The 16,638-nt window shown below is 39.2% G+C and overlaps 1 protein-coding gene and 1 pseudogene across 2 annotated transcripts; both read left to right on the forward strand.

The window, feature by feature from the left end:
- The first annotated feature begins 717 nt into the window (after positions 1-717).
- LOC310923371 (beta-sarcoglycan-like) lies at positions 718-5,174 on the forward strand (annotated as a pseudogene). The gene is made up of 6 exons: positions 718-750; positions 1,977-2,186; positions 2,967-3,152; positions 3,254-3,416; positions 3,929-4,060; positions 4,900-5,174. The product of its transcript is annotated as a beta-sarcoglycan-like (transcript).
- Positions 5,175-8,141: 2,967 nt separating this feature from the next.
- On the forward strand, positions 8,142-15,563 carry LOC310923356 (uncharacterized protein; the record flags this gene model as incomplete). The annotated part of the gene is made up of 4 exons (XM_083885396.1): positions 8,142-8,637; positions 10,953-11,122; positions 11,650-11,977; positions 13,050-15,563. 4 exons carry the CDS (start codon positions 8,142-8,144, stop codon positions 15,539-15,541), a joined length of 3,486 nt encoding a protein of 1,161 aa, XP_083741522.1. The 3' UTR covers positions 15,542-15,563.
- Between the last annotated feature and the right edge of the window lie 1,075 nt (positions 15,564-16,638).

Consider the following 16,638-nt stretch of genomic DNA (forward strand, 5'->3'; position numbering starts at 1 on the left):
AGCACCTCTTCCCCCCCGTTCTCCTGCCCGTTTCTGGCCCACGGCCGGTTTCTCCTGAGCACAAGCCCGCCCCGGGTCCTTTTCACCTGCTGCTCTTTTACTCCAGCGCTCTCTCCTGTTTAGAGCCAGTGTGCCTCAAACCTCACTTTCAACCTCCGGCCCTTGTTTTCAGGGAGCCTCGCCATGGGCAAAGAGGCAAAAAGCCGGGGCTGGCACTCAGAGGTGTGTGAGGGGCGCCAACTGCAGGGGCGCGGGACGGGGCCCAAACCGGCCACTGCAACGCCCGGCGCCGGCCGCCCCGGCCCGGGAGCGCCAGCACACCCACCTCGTAGTCCTGATGCCAGCTCTCCAGCTTCTCCTGCAGCTCCCGGGCGCTCCCCGCGCCACCAAACTCTTTAAGTCTCTGGCCATGGCAGGATGTTAGCTCGCTCTTGGGGGTGTTGCGTTGACTCGATGTCGCTCCGGGAGCGCTCCTCGGGCGGCGCGGGTCTACCAGCGATGGTACAGCCGGCCCGGTGCCCCTGCCCCGGGCCCGTACGGCCGCGATGGTGATGTACGGCCGGCGGCGGCGGCGGTGCCACGGTAACGGAGAGGGGCAGCGAGGAGCGGGTATGGCCCGCGGCTGCCAGGTGACGCTGCCGGGTAACGCCAGCGGGCGCGGGGACCCGCCGCGCGGAGCGGCACCAGGGGCCGCCCGCGGGCCCCGCGCGGCGGCGGCGGGGCAAGATGGCGGCGGCCGGCCCCGAGCAGGTCCGTACGCGGCGGGACACGGGCACGGGAGGGCGGCGGCGCCGTCCCCGCCGGGGTCAGGGGGGACCGGGCCCGCGGTGAGCGGGCGGGACCCACTCGGCCGAGGAGGGGAGAGGCGGCCCGAGGCTGCTGTCCGGGCGGGGCGGGGCGGGGCGGCCCGCAGCGGCGCCGTGCTGCCCGAGGCGTGGGTGTGCCACAGACGGCAATGGTGCGTGCCCGGCACTGCACTGAGGCGCAGGGTTCTGGCCGGGGTGGGAGGCGGCGGGTGCCCCGGGGCCCGCAGGTCGTGTGTGCTCTGCAGGGCCACACGGGGCCCGAACATCTCCATAAACTTGTCAGGTCAAGCACCTTTCTCAGTACTATCTCTTAGCTCTTCAGCAGCAGAAGAAAACACGGTGTTGCTACTTCAGCGTAGACGTGCAAGTGCAGTCACTTAAGTGTAGTTTTAGGATTCAAGTGAACAAACTTAATTCCGTCCAAAAGATCAAGCTTCTTCTTTGAACATGTGAATCCCTAAATAACAAACCGTTCCGTTTTGGACAGCTACAAAAATACATTAAAGATTTTTTTTCACTACGAATATGTACAAGAGTTTCCTCTATTAATTTGTTACATTGAGAGGAAATCCCTTACAATGTCATAACTTCAGATTATTACACGAAAGCCACTCCGGCCAAGTTCCCCATGCCAGGTGTGAAGCCTCACAGTATCTTTCTCGATGCTGCATGCAAGCAACAGGAGTTGAATGCAAACCCTGTACTGTCAAACTAATTTAAAAACTGTATCCACCATGCTCTTCTTGAATAGTCACTGAGAGTCTACCACATATGAGCACGGAGGGAACTAAAATCCTGTGTACTGGCAGATGACGTGCAGGATTATGTCCTGTATCATCTCTGAGAGGTAAAAACTTGATGAATTTCTTGGTAGCTGGTTTTAGGTTTTTAACTGTAACAATATAATTAATAATTCCCATCTGCCATGATAAATATTAAAGTCATATATTGTCTGAAAGTATCTGGATTTTAAATTTAGTCATTATGTTAGCAGAGGTTGCTGTGGTTCTAAGTGTGTATTCTGACAGCAGGGTGGCAGACGGAAAAATTATTCTCAACATAATATCCAGTATATTCCACTAGTCAGTTTACATTGTTTGCATACATATGTGTGTGTCATTGTAGCTAATTTACGTGCCTTTTGAAGCTAACCCATGCCCTGTGTTACAGCAAAGCTCTAACGGCCCGGTGAAGAAGTCTATGCGAGAGAAGGCTGTGGAACGCAGGAACGTTAATAAGGAGCACAACAGCAACTTCAAAGCAGGATACATTCCAATTGATGAAGACCGTCTCCATAGGACAGGGTTACGTGGCAGGAAAGGCAACTTGGCCATATGTGTGATTGTTGTTCTTTTTATTTTGGCCGTCATCAATCTGATTGTGAGTATAATAGCTATAGCGTAAGTAACATTAGGTCGTGTTTCATTCTGACAGTTCACTAAAAAAATAAAACTTCCAGGATGGCCAAGGACTTATAATGTACTGAAGGAGATTCCCACTTTTCTCCTTTCTTTTTAGTTCTTTTGTAGTCTGAGCAAGATTAGATGCAAGAATGGTGTAAATTCAGGCATGGTTATTTCGGTTATCATGGTCACCCCATGAGAAGTGTTACTAGTACATATGAATTCAGGATATATGGCATATAAAATATGGTTATATTTTACATTACAGAGCTGTATGTGAACATTTAGAATTAACTAGGTACTGCACTTTAAAACTTCATTGTTCTAGTAACCACATTTTTATTGCTTGGTCAATGAGAAATAATAAATTATTTTTTGTAATTGCACATCCGAGGATGCATTCTTGCAGTTCAACGTTAAGTATATACCAAGCTGAACTGTTCAGGAAATCTGTTTAGTCAGTGGTTACCCTTAAACAAAAGAAAGATGTAACTGTGGATGCAATTTAACATTTTATATATATAGAAATAATTTTAGCTACTGTTTCTAATAAGTCTAAAAATAATTTTAAATGCTTTTCATAATTAAATGTGTTATGATGTTTTCAATAGGAACAGACTACAGTAAACTCATACTTAAACCTCACTTAAACATTGACATTAATAATTGTTCAAATAAAACATCTAATTAATACAATAATTGTGGTAGGAAGATCCGAACAATCAACATGATGATTGAAAATGTGTTTCTCTTTCAGATTACCCTGGTTATCTGGGCAGTGGTAAGAATTGGTCCCAATGGTTGTGACAGTATGGAATTCCATGAGAGTGGCTTACTGCGGTTTAAGCAAGTGTCTGACATGGGTGTTATACATCCCTTATATAAAAGCACTGTAGGAGGGAGACGGAATGAAGACTTGGTGATCACTGGGAATAATCAGCCTGTAAGTTATAACATGAATTGAAAGTTTGTGAGCAACACTAGAGAATTACACTCACATTGCTAATTTGAAACATCATTAAGTTCATGACTTTGTTTCTGAAGATTGTATTTCAGCAAGGAACAACCAAGCTTAGCGTGGAAAAAGACAAAACTTCTATTACCAGCGATATTGGCATGGAATTTGTTGAGCCACGAACAAACCCATGAATTTCATCTGCCAAATGGAGTTAAAATATTGAATGTACAAAAGGCCTCTACAGAGAGGGTATGTCTCTTATCTTTTGTAAGTAATAAGAATACAGCCCATTGTTTGTTTGTGTAAAAGTAGAGTTGGGTTAGTGGTTTTATAGAGGGCTGAGTGTGCCTTTGGAAACACTGAGCAATCGTGTTGCAGAAAAACCACTCACAACTATGAATACACAGGAGGAACAGGTTAAGTGAAAATGAGGGGTAAATTTACATCATCTGTCTTAACAGGAAGCCTGTATTTGGTACAAGTGTTAGCTGTGTATCTCATAAAATTGTCATATAAATTTGGTTTTTTTTATACAAGAAAAATTAATTTCACATACCTTCCAAAATTCACTGATCTTGTTTTGAAACTGAACGTGGGAAATAACAAATATGCAGAAGCTAATGGCAGAAGGGCAAAAAGTACATTCAAGGTTTTTATTACATTGCACAGCACTACTCTTAAGGTAATTAAAGTTACTCAGACAAATGCAAGTAGCACATTTTCATTAAGGTGTAATACAGCTTTTTTGGTTATGTTCTTAGATTACCAGCAATGCAACCAGCGATCTAAACATAAAGGTTGATGGTCGTGCCATTGTCCGGGGAAATGAAGGTGTTTTCATCACAGGCAAGACAATTGAGTTTCGAATGGGTGGAAACATGGAACTTAAAGCAGTAAGTATTTCAAATTAAAGCAATTCTTCTAACAGCTTAGTTTCAAATCTAGGCTGATAGTAAACTGATGTAGCTTTATGTCATTTCAAATTTTATAAAATTACTCATGCACAGAAGTCATTTGGATTTAAATAGATGGTTTATTACTTTGCAGTTAAGTAGTGGTTGAATAGTTCCAGGTAATATTGATTTACCGCTATTAAGACACCAAAAACCTACAATGCAGTTAAAGCTAATATATTGGCCTCTGTACTGGCATGAATACCAAAGGAAGTTAATCTCCTCTGAAAGCTTAACCAGGGATGGCAATGTTTGCCAGAAGAGCAGAGCATATAGTTTGGAGCATTCTGTGCTGCTGCTCTAAGATTCACTGGCATTTCTTTAAGATTTTTGGAGATTAAGATGGTAGTATATATAGAACGATGGAAAAAAAGGATAAAAATAAAGGTATATGCACTTTCAAATGTGAATGAATTTCATGCATGAATTCAAACACTCTTTCCTGTTTCATGTCCATATTTTATATTTACTGCATTTGCTAATAAGAATGTCAAGTGGAAAGTCACCCTACTGCTGTCTTTCTCAATATCAATACACCACTGAAATAGCAAAGTACATTGCTGTATATAGTCAAGAAATCCACAGGCATTGCTGTAATTGTTATTAAAAAATTAAACATTTGCATACATACCTTTTTTTTTACTGTTGATTCTACAGCCATCCTAGACGTGTTATTTATCCATTAAACCAGCTTGTCCTTCTCAAAAACAATATGCCTTATTTACATTAGAAGTTGTAATTCTACAACTTCTTTTTTTTTTTTCCTGTCTCCTTACTAGGAAAACAGCATCATCCTGAACGGAACTGTGATGGTCAGCCCGTCACGACTGCCAAGTTCTTCTCACGGGGAACAGTTCAATAACGGCAACTGGCTGCGCTTCAAGCTGTGCATGTGTGCGGACGGGACGCTGTTCAAGGTTCAGGTGACAGGGCACAACATGGGCTGCCAGACCTCTGTCAACCCCTGTGGAGCCACGCACTGAAAGAAACTGCTGCAGGGACAGGTCTCCTCCGTGTTTACACATATTTGTATGAAGTAATTGCATGCCTTCAAGGGTTTCTTCTTTTGCAGCAGTTTATGCTAACATTTCTTACACTGTATTTTTAAGGAAAGGCTGTTACAGTCAGCAGTATTAGGCCATCATCCTGTTAGCTGCAGTACTGCCACTGAATCTATAAGCTTTCAGTGTACGTGCATACTGAAGTACCTTCTCGAATTGGGATCAGTAGAATATATGTAAAAGAACATGATCTTGGCAACACCTCTACTGCCTACAGTAGTCTCTTGAGGAGGTTTTTGTCCTGTCTCAAGACCTTGAAGACTGCTGAGAATATAACCACAGTCTGAAGTACTTCAACACGAATGTCAACTTTTTGTTGAAAATAGATTCTCCTAGGATGGCTGAAGTGGCAGACTTTTCTCTGCTTTCTTGTTGATACATTGATTTACCCCAAACTTAGGTGGTTTACCAGATGTGTACTGAGGGGTAATGCCAGATTCACTTAAAAATATCACATGATTTCTGCCATGTATTCTCATGTTATTAAAAAAACTGTGCTATCATAAATAATATTTGCAAAGTAATACTGAGTATGGAAATGTAACTTGAATTTTGAAGTAGTCTTGCAGTTATTGAAGTGTTGCTTGAACTTCCATTCTGTCTGTGCAGTTAATGCATTCTGCAGTTGTTTAATTTATGTGAAATACTTACAAAATGTGTTTATATTAGAAGTACGTTTTTAAAGATGTACTTACAACTTGCTTACTACCCAAAAATAGTGTTTTCCGAGGTGCTCTAATGTGAACAGTGTCTGAGTCCATTACTCGATAGGTAATAATCTAAGCTTAACTGTTGCAGCAGTGTCTGAGGTCAGTTCTCTCCTTCCCCATAATTTTCAGTACTGATGCATTACTGAAACATCGGAATTAAATTCTGAAGTTAAACTGCAGTTTTGTAATTCTAAACGTGGTGGGAGGACATCAGACTATGTGTATCAGAATTTGTCAACAGTGAAACTATGGTGAACTGGGGCCTGCTGCAGCCTTCCAGTGGCATTTGCAGCAGTGATGTGTTTTGAGCTAAAAATAAACCAGCTATTTATAAGATTCTTTCTTTCCCCACCCCATGTATTTCTTCAGTTTAAAATAGCTTGGTTTAGCAGTAGCGTCAAGTAATCTTAATGTTGGAGGTCTCAAAAAACTGTTTGTAACAGCTTTTTGACAAGATTTTTGATAAGCACACCCTTCATTACCTTCAAGTTGCATGAGTTTTGCACATTAACTTCAGAACTGATTATTTGTTACATGAAGGTAAACCATCTACCCTTGTTTTACAGTGCTTAAAGTACGTAGGATTCCATAAAATACAAATCAGCTCCTGCTGTAACAAGAAATTCAACTCTAAGGCCCCAATTTCTGAACTTCATGGAAGGCAGTAAACGCTCATGCAGAACGTGTATGGGTGGAAGTGGTTGCTGGAGGGATATTCATAAGTCAGGCATTACAGCACATGGGGGAGGTCAGAGGAGTTGTATTTCTCTCACTGCTCAAAGGCAGATTTTGATGCTCAGTAGTTGTTGGGGGTTTGGGGCTGGTCAGCAGTGGAGCCGTTCTGACAAAATCAGAATAAGCAGAATATAATGTAGCAAAAACCACTGAGTTCTCACACTAAAGATTACGGGGAAGTACTAACATTTTGCATACTGTCTTTATGGACCTCAGACTTTTATCAGAGATAATAGTTACTAAACACTTTAACACACATTTTGCTGCTTTACACCCATCTTTGCTGCTAAGCGGTAACTCAATTTCTGTTACAGTTAAAAGGAGGAAATAAACTAACATTTTTCAAATTGTCACTCATGCTAATGGCAGCTTGTCACTTTCTGTATACAAATGGAAACACAAAATATAAAGAGCAGTATCCTCAAAGCTGACATACATCTTGAAAATGCCTTGGTCAACTAGATTACACACGTATTAAAGCTCTTCTCTGATTAATACTGACATGTCTATATGCTAGTATTGGATTCCCATAATTATCAAGAGTTCTTTTTAAAATACTGTGTGCAATGTACAGCTGAAAGATTTTGTCACAAAGGTACTCTTAAATCATGATCTGCAGAATTTTTTTTCAAGTGTGGATTTTTTTTGTCAAAATGTAGCAAAACCAGTCATAAAAATACCAAATGAAATAAATTATCAAATTTGCTAGCCACTATGTATTGTTAATATATTTTACATTTATATTACGCAGTTTGATAAACGTTGGCACCACACATGCCTTCTGTTGAGCATTTATTTATCTTCTAACTGCCTAAGGTACATTTTTCTGTATGTATTAAAAGCATAGAGTAGAACACTGTTTATTTCAGTCCCACAGATGCACTTAAGATTTTTTGTGTATAAAGTGCATTCTACATGCCTGTGTAAAATGCTATACTGGGTACGCTGAAACAACTTGCATGTGAAGAGTTCTCACCATCTCTAAGTGTGGTGGTTGTTCCAATGGGTGAAAGGCTGTAGAATTTCAAACGTTTGTTTTGAAATAATACAATAAATTTTACAATGCAGCTGCTGTTCAGAAGTGTTTATTTTAAGAATATGAAGAATGTGTAAGAAACTGGAAGTATAAAAATTGTTCCACACCCCTTTGTCATAGATTGTATGTGGTGGACTTTGCTTAGTGTAATTGTGTGCAGTACCTGAAGCAGAGTTCAAAAGTCTCCACTGTTGTTAGATCTCAAGCTCCCAAGAAGCTGTGTTTCTCGACAAAAGGCTGGAAAAGAAAAAAAAGGTTCTAATTGTTTTTTGGGATAGATGGAGGGAGGGGGAGGTTACCAGTTTATTAATGTACTTTTTGAAAATAAGACTCCATTCTATTTAATGCAGAATGTTGGTAATGCTGTGGTTATTTGGTGTTGATTTTTTAAAATGTTTTTTTAAATGTCAAACTACATTTACTTTCTGTTCTTGTTGTGCTGAATTTAACCATAATTCTACATTTTAGATTTAGATATTATGGATAACCTTCACTTGCATGTCATAGCTGTGGTCCTTTACTTTAATCTTCCTGGATCAGTGGGAACCAAGTCACAGCGTATTCTTCCTGCTACACATCACCGTTCAGAGTGCCACTGGGATGGGCAGTTCTTACTGAATTGCTCTTTTACCAGAATATCTACTATTCCAGAAGATACATCAAAACCAGCAGTAACAGCTGATTTGAGTTACAGTAATATTAGAACTTTTGTGTGCTCTGATGGAAGAAATGAAGAGTGGATGCTAAAACACCTGAACCTCAGTAACAACCTGCTTTCCGAACTCACTTTAACTACTTGTACAAATTTACCCATTTTAGAAACTCTAAACCTCAATGGTAATGCCATCCACACCCTCACACTGGATATGCCTACACCTGCACACGGGTCTAAAAAGTACAGCATTGTTGATCGTCTCCTGCCTGCTTTGAAAGTACTGTCAGTTGAAAGAAATAATCTTAATACAGTTCCAAGAGGTAAGCATTTCAAAAATCTTTAAGGACTTGACTCCCAAGGGGTAGGTTGGTTTTGGATATAATTTCTATACCTTACTGAATCTAGAGTGTGACTTTCCCAATTTATTATGCTTAAGGTGAGGGAAAGTTTCACTGGCAAATATAGAGGTAGAAGTAAATCAGTTGTTTGTTTACTTTATTAGGTTTTTTAATAGTCTTAGCAACTGTACTGTGTTAATAGTAGTCAAATATAACTGGAGCAGTATTCTTGCTTGTTGTATAGAAAGGAGAATAAGGATCTTTGGAAAAACATCAGCCTCCACATTCCAGTTGTGAACCTTAAAGGTCAAAAAAATTACAGACTATGAATTTCATACTACCCTTCAGAAGGAAATCAACACTATTAAATAAAACTTCCTGCAGTTTCAGTATTTCAGAGACAGGAAAATATATTTTGTTCATTCCAAACAATTTTGCTCAGTACCTTTAATACTCAATCACAGTGACACCTTGGTGTAACAGGAGAGGGCTGTAAGGTTTCAAGAGATTTTGAGAAAGGCTTTGCTGGTCACTGAACTATGCTGGGAGCTTAACCTTTATGCAGGGATGATTCATAGTGGCCAAATTATTTAAATGAAGCAGAAGCTACCAGATGAACAATGCTGTCCTATACAATATGTTGAATTTATTGATGTCTGATAACACCATCAGATTCATTAGAGTTTGAAAATACAGGACAAGTGATGACAAAAATACCACTTACCCCACAAAGTCACGCAAAGATGATAATGTATTTTCCCCTACACAGGGTCATAAAAGTTCTGTTCTCCTTTTATGCTGTTAAATAATTCTCTGGCACAAAGAAAACCCATATCACTTAATGATTTTGTAGTGTTTGTACAGACAAGGTATCTATATAGACAGTATAAAAACCTTACATTATAAAATACATTGATGAAGATTTGATTTGGTTTTATAGATAAATATGACTGCCCATTAAAAGATGCCTTAGAAGGTCAGTCAGATGAATCCTCTTCTATAAGAGACTCAAATTTTTTAAGTTCACATTGCTGTGCATGGTACCACCATACTTTAAGTTATACTTTAATCCTATATTCATTTAAATACATGTTCAAAACATTCTTCTTGTCCAGAATACTTCACTAAAATTCTGAGGTTTAAGCTCTGGAAAGAAAACACAAACAGCAGTTCTACAGCAGAGGTTTCCCACAGAGAAACCCTTCTCCCAGCTCCCCAGGAGTGAGGCTGCTGCCATACCAGTGTATATTTTTGGCACAAGCTTAAATTCAGGGAAGTAGCCACAGTACAATTCCTCACACAGGTGCAGTGATGAATTTATGAACTTACAGAACTTCTGTATGCCTTTCCTATCACCCACCTCTAGTTTTATACCAGGAATGAATCATTCCCTCTGCTTTTCACAATAAACCCGAAGATCAATTACTCTGCAAACAGAGCTGCTGGCTGAGAAAAGCTAGTTCTGGTAAACAAGGTGACACCAAGGGCAAAATTGTTAAGAAGTAGCAGCTTCTCAACAATGCCCAAAAATCACTTCAGCGTGACACTGTGGTGCTGAACACTCATCATCAGTGGGAATGCTGAGTGTTCAAACGTCTGCCTCTCCCTTGGGCCTTGCAGGCTGGAGCTTCAGGGCTGCCTTCACAGCACCTCAGAAAAATGAGGTGTCTCCAGCTATCAAGTGTTCTGATGTAACGTGGATGTTATTGTAACTAGGATACACTGAAGATTATACTGCCATGCTTCATAATTCACAGGCAGACGGGCACAAGCAACAACATGGTTTTGTTTTCATTTCTTTTACATCCTAAGAATATAGTTCAAATAATTCCACAGATGAAAAACTCCCATGAAACCACCCATGCAAATGGATAGGAGATACTGTATCACCTTTTTCATCTTTATCTTTTACTTACAATTAACATATTAGGAACTTGTCAACTCAATATATTTTACCCTTTTCACATTCCTTTCCTACCTCTAGTTCTCCAGAGAAGCTTGTGCAAAGTACGGAGATCAAAATAATTTTGATAGCACAAAGAAATGCTAGTGCTTTTATGAAAGTGTCAGTTTTTAAGACATTCATTAACGGAATATTTTAATGTGCTAGCTGTTGATTCTATGCAGCTTTTAGAATGGGACAACCACTGATCAGGAAAGGCATAACACAAAGGCTGCAGCTACTCATTGCAATAGTGGAATGGAAGGAATTTTGTTGCAAAGCATTTTATAAAGACACTTGATGCAGTTGGGAAAACAAGACTATAAAATGTAAAATAGGGTTTTTTTCTTCCTAGGACTAGGCCTCCTGCAGTCTTTACAAACTGTCCATATGTCATCCAATGCCATACAACATATTGACCCAAAAGATTTTCAAAACTGTTCACAGCTGAAGGACATTGACCTGCGAAACAACAAGATAACTAAAATTCATCCAGATGCCTTCAGAGATCTCAACAAATTACAGGTTGTAAAGCAATACAACTGTTAGAATATTTTATTTTAATCATTAAAGATATTATTTACCAACTATTAAGCATGATTATATGATTCTTATTATAATACTAGTGTATAAATAAAAAACTAGAGCAAATGGTGAAAATATTTTTTTATATTTGCTTTTTACATGTAGGAAAACACATGCTAAAATGTACAAGATACAACCATAAATTCACAATTTCTCTATGCCACAAACCAATCTATAACTGCCTTAAACACATACATGTCCCCTTCTACCTCCATCCCTTCCATGGCAAGAGCCCTGCAGCTCCCTATTCACACAAAGGTAAGTCTACAATGGGAGAATTCTAAACACCACAATTTAAACTTTTCATCTGCATTAAAAAGCTTAGATCAACATTATTGAAATCCTAAGCAGATGTATTGTTCATAGAACTACAGAAGTGCTTGTACACTAAAACACTGTTGTAAGATGTTGGAATAAGGATTCCATTGTGAGCCTTATCAAATTAATTCTGAATTATTTCCAAATAGGTTTTGGATCTCCGTGGAAATGCTCTGACAATCCCTCTACCACAGATACTACTCAGTTTGAACTTTTTTCAACTTGAAGTGTATTTGTCAAAGAATGCCTGGATATTTAACTGCAGGCTAAATGCTTTTAAACATTTATTTCATTTTGTCTTTGACTCCACAAGGAAAAAATGGAGCCTTTCATACAATAAGTCTGCCAACAACTCCCAGAAACCTCTGCTGTATCTTTCAAGTTTCCATTTAAACTGCAGGGACGAAGTTTTGGTCAAAAGGGCCGCAGTCCCAAAAGGGACATCAGTGCTGACCTGTAACTTGGACAACATAAGAGGTATGTATATCAGGCACTCCATCCAAATGCTGCTAAAATCCAAATGAATGCAGAATAGTCAAATAAATCTGGTTTTTAAAAGTATGTTTCTAAAGACACTGTTTAAAAATTACTAAGTAACAGTTTAACATGCAAAAATCTTTCATAAGAAAGTAGTATTCTGCTTAGAATATTTTAAAGTTAGGTTTACTGACTCTTGATCTCCTTCCTTACATCAAAGGAGGAAGTGATGCCAATTAATATACAAGTAAGTTTCAGTAAGTAATGCATTGCAAACGTATTGGTTCATTTTGGACTGAACAAAGGGCCAAATAATGGGATGGCACTTCTGAAGCATGTAGAAAACCAAGAAGGATGCAACAGTTTTCAGTGTTCAGCTAGAGCAAAATAAAATGAAAGTTTATTTGCAGAGAAAAAAGATTTCTATTTCTTCTAAAAACATACAGCTACCGTAGCACACACTTCGCTTACATTTAAAATTAATAGAGATCATTGAGGGTATAAGTAACAAAACCTATAGAGCCAAGATTTACCACACAGATTGAAAACTAAGACCAAACTTAGACCAGAAGGTGTATTTGTCACGAGCCATAAGGCAAAATGGTTTAACTTTAAAGGGCTAATAGCACTTGGAGGTGGTAAGGCTTTCCCCTGGGAATACTTCATCCCCAAAAGAAAATATCAGAAATGCCACCTGCTTTGTCTGCTTACAAAAAGAGTCACAAAAACCTGGATAAACATCAGCACACTGGACTGCAGCAAAACTTAGCTGGGAACAAAAGCTGTTCCAAAGACAAAGCCAAAAATACAAATTGTAAAGTCTGCAATTAAGACCCCGTATGTAGTGTGTTTTTAGATGGCAGGCAGTGGGCACAGGCCCGCGATATGGTTTAACAGGCTTTGTACCATGTCAAATTATTCGGGATGGATAAAAGGAAAATGGGGTTTATAATAAACGGTTAAAATTATGAGAGATAGTCCAGTGTACATTCTTAAAAACATCACTGGACCCTGCAAACCAAGTACACTATGCTTTTAACAAAGACTGAGTTTGTATTTTCTTTCATTTCAGGCAATGGAATCTCTTGGTGGACACCTAAGGGCAGAATTTCAAAACATCAGAGTCTTCCTCATATGACACTGGATAAAATGAATAATTTAGTGATACACAATGCTGAGAAAACTGCTGAAGGATTATATTTGTGTCTTTTCAATACAAGAAAAGAGAAGTATCTCATTTACAGTATAGAGGTGAACGAAGAAGTTTCAGCATTGTTGGTTAGAAAAGCCAGGGACACTAACACTGGTTTTAGGCAGAACGAAACACAGCCAAACTTTGCACTGGCTGTCTCCCTCTCTGTGGTCATTACATTTCTTTGTGCTTTTTGTCTGGGTGCTTTTGCTAGACCCTACCTGGAAAGACTTTGGAGACTCATGCGCAGGAACAAAAATTCAGGTTCAGAACAGACATATTCTAATCAGGCTTTTTCAGATGAAACCTTGAGCAGAGAGCCTTCTGCAAGCAAGCCAACAAATACACAGCATAATACATTGTTTTGTGATGAGCGTTCTTTAAGAAACACACAGATTTTTCCTACAGAAACTTCTACTGTGTATCAAAATTTTTCTGGCAATGGTGTCCATTCACCAAATCCCAAAGCAGAGTACCAGAAACCAAGCAATACTGAGATCAACATGAAGAAAATACCAGTGTTTCCAAAAGTCCAAACTAGTATAGACAGTAATGAAAGTACAGATATTTATGATACTGGACTATTTTTTTTAAGGACAGATTACCGGAACAGCAATGCACAAACACCAAACAGGAAAGTAAGAAACAACTCTGGTCTGCTGCAGTCTGAGATCACAAAAGCTACACCAAGTGCTCCAGAAAGAAAAGGTATTGTTTCACATAATGAACCCAGGCACACGAGAAAATTTAGGCAGGGAATGCAAAGCCGTGAAGAACAACTTGGTCTAAATGGCAACAAAAGTATACCTAGTGATATTGTACATTTTATTTCACCCAGTAGCTCCAGAAGAGATGCAGATATTGAGAATTTAAGCATCTATGAAATAATAGAAAACTCTCCCCTTACAAAGCATGACTGTAAAACGATATATTCAGATGAAAAAAATGCTTCAGCTGATGTATTTGGTGACAGCTCTTCAGCTGAAGGGATTCCATTCACAATGAGTGACTGTAGTTCTTTAGCAGACTTTGAACTGGAACAGCCTGATGTTAGTGACAACCTGCCAGTCTATCAGTCATCACTAGATGAAACGAATACAGACAGTGGAACTGAGAAGTTCGCAACACCGCCAGAGTCTCCAACCATTACTGCTGAACTTCAGCAGATTTGGAAAAATCAAGAAGAGAACAGTGCCTATTTTGAAACCACTATTAATTATGGATCAGACACCACCATGTATGAAACAGCATCCCCTCATTCTGATAAAGGCAGTGGTCACATAAGTGTGTCAGATCCAGATACAGTCAGTTCTTCAAGTCAAGAAATTCCAGATACATTTGATTATTTTACTAATGCAGAGTCAACAGCACAAAACTCTATTTCTGATTCTCTCTACTGTCAAAGTACAGATTTTGGTAACACGGTACTTAAGTTAAAACATTTTCCCACATATGACACAGAGAAAACTTCTGAAGAGGATGGACTGCAGCTGTCTCTGCTTCCCAGAGAACCACAGCATTCCCTCAGCTTCAGTCACACGGAACAGAAAGACAATGCACCAGCAGGAAGTACAGAAGACAATGCACCAGCAGGAAGTACAGATGAGGACATAGCCAGGAAGTCCCCTGAAAAGAATGATGGCGAAGCAGACATTACATTAAGAAGAAACATGAGTACATCTGAGGACAGTGGCTTTATTTTTGCTCCTATTGATACTGGCTTGAATGAAGTTGTAAAAGAACCATCACCGCTACATTCCAGCAAAGAATCATCTCTTCAATTGCTACCTGAACACACATTTGAAAAACATTTCATGTTTGTTACAAAGCAAGATGACTTGCTACCACAGGTGAAGCAGGCTTGTGCAGATAAAATGCAAGGAGGTTCTGATGAGAAAAATTCTGATGGATTCACAGAATTACAGGATACCAGCAGCTGCAGTCTGCCTGATGAAATGCAGACTTGTAATCCTACGGCAGATCTGCTTCATCTTTGTAATTCTTCAGAATTCACAACAGATGATCACTTCCAACTGGATCAGAGTGATGATGAGGATACATATTCGTTCACAATCCCACAAGGTGTCTTCAATGAAAGTACACCATACAGTTCATGTTCCTTCCCACAAAAGCCTACAGGAAATACAATCTCTGAAAGCACTGATTCCAGCAAGATGAAGGATCATACTACTTTGACAGAACTGGAGAACCATTCTGATACAACTGTAGAACACATCCAAAATTCCAGTGAAAATCTCAACCAAAGAAGTCAGACAGATTCAGGACAGGAACAGTTTTTTGTTAAGAAGAAAAGAGCATTTGATGGATTTGCTAATATTTTGCAAAGCAGAAGAACAAACTTCAATAGTTGAAACACAAAATGGTAATACTAAGCTCCCACAGTGTTTGTGTCATTACAGCAGGTGCAAACATTATTTTGTTTTAAAGTGAAATTACTTCTGTTTAGAAGGGTACTCGTAAAAAACCCAATAACAGACTTTATAAAAAGCTACTCTAGAATATTAATAAAGCTGTTGCTGAATTATATTTACTTTCTCATTATTGGTAGTTGATACTAATATATCACTTCCCTTGGAATTTTCTTCAGATACTCACTCTTTTGTCCTTTTGTCTAAAATAAATGCAAATGGAAATATACATTATATACTATTGTGTTTTCTTATGGGACTCAACCTATACAGTGAAATGGTACATACTACTGTCTCCTGCTTTTTGAGACAGATTTGTGGATTGTCTCTGAATTCCCAGTGTTGCAAAGATAAATAAAGTCCAATAAGTATTCAATTACATTTCAAAAATTTCTTTTTAATCTGGCAGAAGAGAGAAAACCACCTTTCTCAAAGAAACAGAATAGAATTCAATTCTTGCAGAAACATCAGTTATAGAAATGTAGCTATAATGAGACATCACCCAAAGTTTGCAGATGTGGTGACATAGGCAGGGTAATTTAAAAAAAAAAGACAAAGGATCCTATACCCACTTGAGAATTTTACTTAAGAGAGGAAAATCAAGAGCAGTTCAAAACTGCTATTTTAGAACATCAGTAGCCAAAAGATAGCAAATGTAAGGTAAAATTATCTCTGTATATAGCCCAAGGCCCTTTCAACAGACTCAGTACCACTGATGCAGTCCTTGAAGGGAAATGTCATCATGAAAGGGAGCAGACTCAGCTCTAGGAAAATGCAGGAAGCTGGCTACAACTCTGGGAAAACTCTCACAAAGACACAATTAACTCCTAAAACTCCAAACAAAAGGAACACTTTTCAATTCCATCACAAGACGAGCAAGTCCAATGGCACACTACATCACTGAAACTACCTTTAAAGAAAAAACTAAGAACAAAGAGCCATTGCCAGCTTTCATTAAAGCTCATTATACACACTAATTCTTTGTGGTCAAAACAACTTTAAAAACGCAATGCTTGAAAAAAGCACTGACTTGGTATTTT

The sequence above is a fragment of the Zosterops lateralis genome (genome assembly GCF_965231275.1).
Source record: "Zosterops lateralis genome assembly, contig: HAP1_HAP1_SCAFFOLD_49, whole genome shotgun sequence".
In the NCBI taxonomy this organism is placed as follows: domain Eukaryota; kingdom Metazoa; phylum Chordata; class Aves; order Passeriformes; family Zosteropidae; genus Zosterops; species Zosterops lateralis.